This window comes from Cryptosporidium muris, genomic scaffold (genome assembly GCF_000006515.1).
Source record: "Cryptosporidium muris RN66 scf_1106632373421 genomic scaffold, whole genome shotgun sequence".
Taxonomy (NCBI): domain Eukaryota; phylum Apicomplexa; class Conoidasida; order Eucoccidiorida; family Cryptosporidiidae; genus Cryptosporidium; species Cryptosporidium muris.
The window spans coordinates 1-9,899 of NW_002196591.1; the positions used below are offsets into that span (position 1 = coordinate 1).

At 25.2% G+C, this 9,899-nt stretch overlaps 4 protein-coding genes and 2 non-coding genes across 6 annotated transcripts, besides 15 other annotated features; 3 read left to right on the forward strand and 3 right to left on the reverse strand.

Annotated features, from left to right (window-relative positions):
• The first annotated feature begins 127 nt into the window (after positions 1–127).
• Positions 128–298: a microsatellite.
• A 92-nt stretch (positions 299–390) lies between these two features.
• CMU_004560 lies at positions 391–462 on the reverse strand. Its single transcript has one exon. It is a non-coding gene; the product is annotated as a tRNA-Pro (tRNA).
• A 149-nt stretch (positions 463–611) lies between these two features.
• Positions 612–645: a sequence feature (AT_rich).
• A 201-nt stretch (positions 646–846) lies between these two features.
• CMU_004570 lies at positions 847–918 on the forward strand. The gene has a single exon. It is a non-coding gene; the product is annotated as a tRNA-Pro (tRNA).
• Positions 919–945: 27 nt separating this feature from the next.
• Positions 946–986: a sequence feature (AT_rich).
• Positions 987–1,263: 277 nt separating this feature from the next.
• CMU_004580 (uncharacterized protein) lies at positions 1,264–1,635 on the reverse strand (the record flags this gene model as incomplete). Its single annotated transcript, XM_002142916.1, has 1 exon — positions 1,264–1,635. The coding sequence occupies one exon, from the start codon at positions 1,633–1,635 to the stop codon at positions 1,264–1,266; it is 372 nt and encodes a 123-aa protein (XP_002142952.1).
• A 229-nt stretch (positions 1,636–1,864) lies between these two features.
• Positions 1,865–1,927: a sequence feature (A-rich).
• A 193-nt stretch (positions 1,928–2,120) lies between these two features.
• CMU_004590 (uncharacterized protein) lies at positions 2,121–3,206 on the forward strand (the record flags this gene model as incomplete). The annotated part of the gene is made up of 1 exon (XM_002142917.1): positions 2,121–3,206. The coding sequence occupies one exon, from the start codon at positions 2,121–2,123 to the stop codon at positions 3,204–3,206; it is 1,086 nt and encodes a 361-aa protein (XP_002142953.1).
• Positions 3,207–3,384: 178 nt separating this feature from the next.
• Positions 3,385–3,434: a sequence feature (AT_rich).
• Positions 3,435–3,505: 71 nt separating this feature from the next.
• Positions 3,506–3,535: a sequence feature (AT_rich).
• A 384-nt stretch (positions 3,536–3,919) lies between these two features.
• Positions 3,920–4,166: a sequence feature (AT_rich).
• Positions 4,167–4,300: 134 nt separating this feature from the next.
• Positions 4,301–4,527: a sequence feature (AT_rich).
• On the reverse strand, positions 4,515–7,277 carry CMU_004600 (rRNA (uridine-2'-O-)-methyltransferase 3, putative; the record flags this gene model as incomplete). The annotated part of the gene is made up of 1 exon (XM_002142918.1): positions 4,515–7,277. One exon carries the CDS (start codon positions 7,275–7,277, stop codon positions 4,515–4,517), a length of 2,763 nt encoding a protein of 920 aa, XP_002142954.1.
• Positions 5,210–5,253: a microsatellite.
• Positions 5,280–5,343: a sequence feature (AT_rich).
• A 349-nt stretch (positions 7,278–7,626) lies between the features above and the next one.
• Positions 7,627–7,768: a sequence feature (AT_rich).
• A 231-nt stretch (positions 7,769–7,999) lies between these two features.
• Positions 8,000–8,022: a sequence feature (AT_rich).
• A 611-nt stretch (positions 8,023–8,633) lies between these two features.
• Positions 8,634–8,680: a sequence feature (AT_rich).
• Positions 8,681–8,790: 110 nt separating this feature from the next.
• Positions 8,791–8,812: a sequence feature (AT_rich).
• Positions 8,813–9,346: 534 nt separating this feature from the next.
• On the forward strand, positions 9,347–9,899 carry CMU_004610 (uncharacterized protein; the record flags this gene model as incomplete). Its single annotated transcript, XM_002142919.1, has 1 exon — positions 9,347–9,899. A coding segment is annotated over one exon (553 nt), but the record flags the coding sequence as incomplete, so codon positions are not given.
• Positions 9,443–9,499: a microsatellite.

Below are 9,899 nucleotides of genomic sequence, written 5' to 3' on the forward strand. Positions count from 1 at the left end.
ATATCTAAAATAAAGTCTTTGGGTGGAACAAATAGTTGGAAACACATTTGGATAATGATACTCTTCATATTCTTTATATTTTTTCTAATGTATATCTTATTTAAAAGAAATTAGATTAATTGAAATATCATATATATATATATATACATACTTAGTATTCTATTATTCTTTTATCTTTTTATTTACTTTATAAATATTATAATTAGACATTTTCTTATAACTATTTATTTTCTCGTAAAATTCAATATATTATTGTATATATTTACTATTTAATTATATATGGTCATCTCATTTATTTTAATTTCATTATAATTTAAAGATTGAACAATAATTATTTGAATTCATTCCTTATTGAGAATAAAAATAGGGCCCAAACTACCCTCAATGAGAGGGGTGATCCGGGATTCGAACCCGGGACCTCTCGCACCCTAAGCGAGAATCATACCTCTAGACTAATCACCCAACTGTGTGGGTTGGTAGTACTCTTTAATATTGATATTTACTAAAGTTAATATTAGACTCTCAATAAAAACTCACTATAATTAATCTTTTCTTAAAAATACACAAGTTACAACAAATATCAATAATTCCTATTTACTATTACATTATTCTAAATAAAAAATCTTTATATATTATTTTAATAAAGTAGGTAAGTCTTAATAATATTATTTAAATAGTAAAATGAAGATTTATAAACTCTATTATATAGTTATAAGGAATAATGATGTTACATATTACCTAAAACAGATTGTAACTTAGTTGATATTTAAATTAATGATAAATCCCTATTTTATCCTATTGTAAATGTATAAATATAACTTAAAAATCTTGACCCCAAGACAGTGTGGGTGATTAGTCTAGGGGTATGATTCTCGCTTTGGGTGCGAGAGGTCCCGGGTTCAAATCCCGGATCACCCCCCATTTTTGTTAAGATTTCTAAGTGGCTTTTTAAGTAATATTTAATATAACAATTAATATAATATTTAGGATTAATAATTTCTCTTTTTTTTCTTTCAAAGAAGCCATAAATATGAATAAATATATATAGTCGAGATAATAAGTGATATTTCAGCTATAGTTAAATTGATGATGTACAAGTCCACATTATTTCAAAGGTAGGACTCATTTTAATACTAGATATTTATATTACTTATTTATAAATAGAAGCCTAATAATATGAATAAAGTAAGCAGTATATTGTACTCTATTTCCCTAATGTGAATGAGAACTAATTAAACTAAGGAATAAATGTAACCATGTATTTTAACTATCACAAGGAAGATAATCAGGAATTGAAGAGAATTGACGCATACCTGATTTGTAATGAGCTAATTCATATGATAAAATTTTTCTTGTTTTTTGCAGATATTTAAGTTGTAATGGAGTTAGATTAGAAGTATAAGGATCCTTTATTAAAGTATTTGTAAGAGGATCTTCAATAATTGAGCTCACCTTATTACAAAATATCTTATTTTTATATTTATCATTATCATCCCATTTCACAGTTTCATATGAACCATTTCTTAAAGCTGAATTAATATTAACATTATTCTCACAAGTATAGTTAGAATGTGTATATAATCTTCGAATCTTACGTCCTCTTGGTGGGCTCATTCTATCTGTTCTATCGTCCATAATACTTTTACTATTAATTCAATAATTTTATATCTACCTTTTAATATTTTTATTCTTGTTTAGGTTTTATCTCTATTTTGAGTAGTTTCTCTCCTCAGAAGGTAATAGTTAAAAATATAGCTCTTATTATTCAACTATCATATAAAAATAACCAGATCTTCACAAAATCCAGTGAACTTGAAGTATCTTATCCTCGAATAATTACGTTTTTCTTATCTTTTTTTCTTTAAAAAGAAAAAAAAAGAAAAAGGTAAAGAAGAAGGGGATGAAAAGAAAAGAGGACAAAACAAAACTTACAATTTTACTAAGTTTGTAAGTCATAAAAACCCGCCCTATAATTAGATTATATAAATTTGGCGCTAATAATTTTTTTTTTTCTTAGATACCTATTTGAAGAAAAGATTAAAGAAACATAAACTGAGGAAATATATCTTCAGTGATATTATAAATAGGCTTAAAAAAGGAAAATAAAGGGGAGAGTTAATATGAAAAGAAAAAAAGAGGGTGATCATTTAATTAGATTAGATAGTGATGATGAAGATTATATATATAAACATGAGCACAAATATAAATACTCTAAGGATCATAATAATGAAGAGGAGTTGGGATTAAAACTAGATAAAAATCGATATGATAAGACTCAAATAAATAAATATATAGAAGAAAAATTCCCAATTTTTATACCAGAGGATTGTAGTGTATTAGATGAAGAAATAAATGATATACAACTCAATTTAAATAATTTACAAAATGAAATGGATAAAAAAAAAGTCGAATATAATGAAATAGAAGTTACAGAAGTTGTAAATAAACAGAATATTAACTTCAAAAATATAAAGAAATTAAAAACCAATATTCAAGACATTAAATTAAGACTACGTAATAAAGATATATATGATTATGAAACTGAATCGTCAACCAGACTAAATATTGAAGACGTAGATTATAAAGTAGATGATGATGAATTGTTTTATTCTAAATTATCTATATCTAAGGTTAAAACTCCAATAATTAATCTAGATAATGAAAAAGAATTAGGAATGAATATAAAAATGGAGAATACTAATGATAAATTAATAAAAGATGAAGGAATGGAAATATATGATAATTTATCATCTGGAATTATTATATCTACTGAGGATGAAATTTGTAGGCTTATATCTAATAAAAATAATATTAGAAACAATAATGATGTATCTAAAAAAGATATAATTCTAACTAATTCTAGTATTACAGATAATTCAAATGTTAATGTAGAATTATTTAAAAAATCTGAAGAAATAGATAATATTTCGAATTATTCAAATAATGATTTATTTGTAGAAAAACCTTTAGATTTTGGGATAGCATCTGCATTGGAATTATTTAAACAGAGGGGAGAAACTTTCTCAAATCCTATAAATAATAAGCAAGATTCTCTTAGAGATATTGTTTTATGGCATATGGATGAGAATGGTAATATTTTAACTCAAAAGGAAGCTTTTAGACAATTATGTTGGAAATTTCATGGTAAGAAGTCTGGCAAAAATAAAATTGAGAAAATGATTCGTAGATCTATAAGAAATGCATGAAATTTTTGACTAATTTCCCGCCTTCTTTTTTTAGCGCTTAATAATTATTTTGAGACAAGAGTAATATTTGATATCTTATATATTTGATTAAGCCTTATTAATTTTTAATTAGAATATTAAGAGGAAATTTATAAAAAGGGAAAATATGAGAAGAAGTAGTATTACTTTGTGACTTGGCTTATATATATTATATGTAAGTTTTATATTTCATTTTTTTTATATATAAATGGAACTCTAAAAATTATATATAATTAGTAATGATGATTCCCAAATAGCTGCGACGGGCGATCAGACCTTGCTATTATTAATGATATATTATAATAATAATACAATGGTGAGGATGCTATCCTGAATTAATTATACTTATATTTAGAGTTTCAATAAGTAATTTTATATAGTAAATAGATCATTACAAAATGGATGGTCTTTTATATTGATTCTAATAATAATCTAAATAGAATGAGTTAATCCTGTCATGATGATAGAAATATACAATAAGTGAATATTTCCAATAGCTACTAAATTATGGTTATATAATGAAGATAATATTTCGCTCCTATCTGAGTAACTTTGACAAAATATTTGTCAATAAATGCAGGATAGAACTCACATTCTTATGATGACAGAGTAAAAAAACTAGAGTCGCTGACCCAGAATATTATATTGGGTATGATTACAGTGATTCTCTTGGCTGTCTGAAAAGGATATTTGACTATTTTATTTTAAAATAATTTAATTTCAAATAGGTCATATATAATAAGATTTCTATTAATTTGAATATATTTATTTATAGGATTTAATAAATATTGGGATCTTTTTTTTTTTAGAAATAAGTTTATAATATTATATATACTTATTCTGAGATAGTGAATATATATATATATAGACGAATATTGAATATTATTATATATTTAAGGAAATATTTTATAATTCCTTATTATATTAATCTAAATATATAATCTTGTAATATTTCAATAATGTATTAAGTCTTCTTTGAATATTATCTACATAATGAACTATATATTCATTAAGATTTATGAGATTTATACTGAAGTTATTTAATAGTAGTTATATATATTGTTACTTTAAATAGGTAAATTAGAAATAATTTATAGTAACAATTTTTAAACATAAAGAATCTAATTAATTAGAGTATTATTTACAAGTATTATAAATTCATTAGATATACAATAAAATTTTTATACTAGTAATAAATTATTAGAATTATATAATTAAAATATAAATTACTCAAAGTAACTATACAATAAAATAATAAAAATTTTAGTTAATGACAATAATTTAGAAATTTTAAAATTTTTTTCTATTTCTTTTACTTTTCTTGTTTCTATTTTTTTCAATACGTTTTGTTGCTCTTTTATCTTTCTTAAGTCTTTTATCAACAAATTTTGTTTTTACATTCTTCATATATCCTTTAATATTCTTACCCTTTTTATTATTAACTTCTTTTGTAATTCCATGCCTTCTTGTAACTGTATAAACAGTAGATCGTTTTGAATTAGCTATACTTTTTGCCCTCTTCATTAGATTTTGAATTACTTTAGATTTTGATGTTTCATTCATTTCTTCTGATTCAGCAATAGCCAAAGCTTTTTGTCTTGCTTTTTGCAAAAGTTTTTCTTGCCTTCTCTTCTTTCTATATAGAGCTTCTACTTCTTTACGAATTGTTCTTCTACTTATTTCTCGAATTTTTGCTTTATATTGAGCCATAAGCTCTTTAGTAACTGGTAATTCAGGTTTATTATGTTTCATCTCATCTTCCACAAACCAAGAAGGTAAACCTAAAGTTTTTCCATCTTCTATAGGATCATGAAAAGAATAACGATTATAACTCCCATCAATAAGATCCATTCTAGTTGATTTATTAACTAGTAAAGATCCAATAGCTTGTACTTTCTCTAATTCCTTTTCACTAGTTGGACATTTAATAGTAGGAGATGGATTAATAAATTCAATTTCGGTTTTATCCTTAATTTCAGATTTAATTTCTTTTTTTTGCTTTTCTAATTTTTTCCTTTTCTTTTCATTTAATGGTATTTGAGGAATTTCATCTTCATTTAATTCTTTTATTAATATAGATTTATTATCATTTTTATTGTTATCTAATTTGTTTATTAAAGTATTTTCTAATTCTGGTGTATTCTTATTATTTAATATATCATCAAATAGAGGATTTGAAAACCACATCATTGATTTATTATCATTTTCAGTAATTTTTTCGATATTATAAACTTCATTTTCTTCATCATTAGATTCTTCATTATCATCCTGCATTTGACTTACAACCTTTTCAGCTAGAATTTTCTCATTTTCTATATCTAATTGATTACTAAATTCATTTATTTCTTTGCACCAGTCTGAAATAACTTTTTTACGACGAGTTTCTTTTACACCTTTCTTGTGATCTTTAATATTTTCATTCTTATTTTTACTTGCCTTTCTAATTATATCTTGAACTTCCAAATCAATATCTAATTTCATATGATGATCAATATATTCCTCTTCACTATTTTCAGATTCATTTATAGTTTGTACTTCATATGATATATCTCTTTTTGAATAGTTTGAATCTTCATTTGTATCTAATACCATATCTATACCTAATAAATTTTCATTTACATTATGTCCAAAATCTGAATCAGGAAAATAAGTTTCTGGATCTACTAGTTGACTTTCCTGTTCTAAGATATCTGCTACTTTGGGTGTATAGTGAAATAAGTCAGGTTCATCTCCAGTTACATCAAATCCTCCTTTTGATAAAGATAAACGCCATTCCTGCTTCTTTAATAAAGCTTTTTTTTTCTTCTCAAGAATTTTTTTACGTTTCCTTTGAATTTCCAGTACTCTATTCAATTCATTATCTATATCTTCCGAATCTTCCGTTAAATTAAATAAATTGCTATCTTTTATATCATTATTATTTTCATCATCAATTTGATTATTTTCATCTTCATTAACTTCATTATTTTCAATTTCACTAATTATATCTTTGTTGAAATTATCTACTCTATATAATCCAATTTCCTTTAGTACTAAAAATCTCCATTTAAGTAGTTGCATAAGTTCATTTTTTCCTAATACTTTTAAATCATCGCATAATATTTTTATTTCTTCATTGGTACGTTTGTTATTTAGTACTAATTTTATAAATTCTCTCTTTTCTGTATTATCATTATCTATAGGTGAAAGACGAATCTTCTGAGATTTTAATAAAATCTGAGCAGGATTCTCAGAATAGAAAAAATCAAATAAGCTTATAATACGAAAATCATCTTCTTCATAACCATCTCTATTCCTTTTTCCAATACTTTTCATTAATTCTGATAATCCTGGTTTCACTTTCTTTGTTTGTACTTCAGCTAATCTTAACTCTTGAGATTCATTTATATCATTTGAATTTGTAAATATAAATTTTGGATCAAAAAATTTTGAGTCAATTTTATGAGGAGCTTTATAATCTAGACAAACTAGAAATATTTCAGCTGATACATTACGAGATGATTGTGGTTTTGTTGCTCTTACTGTCTTAAATAGTTGGTTAAGAACCCATATTAATGAATTATAATCACTTGAACGAAATATTTTTGTTATAAATATACCTCCTGGTCGTAATATATCACAAGCTAATTTAGTAGAATGTACTACTAGTTCGTTTTGTATATATGCATCTCTATTCCATGATGTACCTACATTTGGAGCTCCATCATGTAACACTACATCTACTGATAAACCTTCTAAATTATTCAAAATCAACTTTTTACATTGTTCAGTTGTAATATCACATTTAAATGTTGTTACTCCAGGTATTGATTTTATAGATACTAAATCTACTCCAATAATCTTACTTGATACACCCATATGACGTTTAGCTACTTGTAGCCAGCCACCAGGAGCTGCACATAAGTCAACTAGAACTTGACAATTTTTAAATATGTCATATTTTTGGGCTAACTGGATTAGTTTAAAAGCTGATCTAGCACGGTATCCTTGTTCCTTAGCTAAATGGTAATAACGATCTAATCGATCCTTACCAGTCCTTACTTTACGTCCCATTTATTATGTTTCTTGAATTCTAGTATTATATAATAATAGAAAACTTTGTGACCTTATTCAACTGTCATCCACTGATAGGACTACTATTCAGTTATTGGGTCTTTATTAAGAACAAAACTATCCTATTTAGCGCTATTCTATAAGCGCTATATAACTAATGATTAATATATACTAAGAATTACTATTATCCTGTAATAAGAATAGTAACATTTAATTATCCCAACTTTAGTATTACTTATGAAACTTAAGGTATGCTAGTCCTATCCAATAATTTAAATTAGCAAGTATAAATCTTGAAGTTTAAGTTATATAGTTAAAGACTCACTAGGTAAATCAAAATAAAACTTAGTTTAATATCTAATTTATTAATAATTATAGAATAGATATACTAATTAAGCTTACTTTATTATATTAAAAAGTTAAATTAATAAGAATAAGAATTGTTTATTAATTATACATATAGTATAGTATATTAATTTATATATATTAATCCATTATTCAAATATATTACTAACTGTAAATAATAAATCACACTTATCTTTATCTATTGCCATATTAAGCATATTGTGGATTTTCTGGCATTTCTAATAGTCCCCCATATTTTATAAATGCAACAATAATAGTTGCATAAGCACCAATTCTTAATACACAACGCCATTTTGGTGAAATATATTCTTTTGATGGTGGCCTCATCATCCATGGTGGTAGCTGCATATTTCAAGTTATTTATAATTTTATTAATATTCTTTGATAAACAAGATTCTGAAAATATTACAATTCTTTTTAGGTTGTAATATACTTCAGAAGTACATTGATAATAAAATTATCACGTGTTAGGTTAAGCTTTATGAAAGTATACCGCCTTATTTATAGTTAAGCTTATGTTGAATTTTTCAGGTAACATATATTTAAAGATTCTTATCAATATAAATACTTCTCATATATCTTTATCCAATTTAATAATATATTTATAGCTTATTTTGTCAAAAAAATATCTGGAAATGACCAAATATAAATTTCTGCTTAATATTATTAAGCATTACTAATTCTCAAAAAGTTATTTTATAATGTATTGTGATTAGCTCAATATATTGAAGGTTTTATAAACAATCAATATGTGTTTCGAATATTTAATATATTGCCACTGATCAATTAATTATACATAATATCTCTTTGAATGATACATACTGAACTTTTTAGTTACATTTTAAATATTTCATAATTTAGATTATTTAAATCATATCCTTTTAAAGTCTTATTCTGGAAATTAAGACACCTTGTTACCTTTATAATTAACAGAAATAGTGAAAAGAAGAAATCATACAAGTGTATGCATGCGCATGCAAACCACATCACTTTTAATTAATTATTATTATACCAAAATATAAAAATACTTTAATTAAGATATCTATAGTGAGGAAAGATGAACTTAAATAATTCACAAATATATTATTTAATATTACAGATAATATATCCTTTTTTTAGTCTGCTACTATTTAGGAAGAATTGTTACAATTATAAATTTTATAATTTAAGTCTTAAAGTCAATTAGCACTCATTTCAAGGTATATCATCATTAATAGTAGCTTGGATAATTAGAATTTACCCACTCATGAATTAACTACTTGACAGTTAAAAATAGAATAAAGGGAAAAAAACCCGCAATGTCTCGTCTGTAGCGGTTACTCCTACCACCTTTTTACTTCATTAAATGTTGTAATTTAGAGATAGAGCTACTTAAAAATCTCCCCCCCTCCCCCCTTTAATTTTAATATTTCCGATACCTAGAAAGTAAACTTTTCTAAACAGTAAAAATCAGAATAACAAATTAAAAAGACAATATTGTGTTTTTGTTATATATTGTTTATTGGGGGGCGTCCTTAGGGAGATTGATTTCCCTATCAGTATATCTAGCATTAGAAAAGAGATATTTCTCTTTCAAATAAATTAATTAAGCCTACTGCGGGGCCTAACTTATTTCTCTAGCTATTACTTTAAATATTTCTTTGGCTGTACAGAAAATAAAGCAGATATTTATTTGTGGAAATTATAGTGACTAATTTATCTTAATGGACCAGTTAACTCAAACTTCAAATTATGATACAAAACCAATGGAGACTTCTGTTAACAACTATTTGGATAAGGATATCCCTATGACTTTGGAGAATAATAAAAATATCAATTATAATAGTAGTAGCAGTACCAATATAAATGATGATAATGGGAGTTGCAATAAAGTAGTACCCAATAATCTCCCAAGTAATTTTAGAGGATATTTACATAATAGTGTGAATAATATTCATTCAAATAATTATTATACATTTAATACAATTTATAGAACAAATAGCAATATTAACAGTGGTGCACCAGCTACTAGACGCTCAACAAGAGCTCGCAAAGGTGTCGTTAGCTATGTTGAACTAGAAGCGGAATTTGACGAATTTCTTGAGAGTTCAAGTGATGAAGAGAAACCTGTAACTAAGAAACGTGGTAGAGGTAGACCAAGAATTAATAGAGATGCTATTATTGCAAGTACTGTACCTCCACGTGAACCTAGCTCTAGGCGCAAGGGTGCAGCTATGGGAAGTTTGATAGCTGCAGAGACAAAGTTAAATGCTGGAT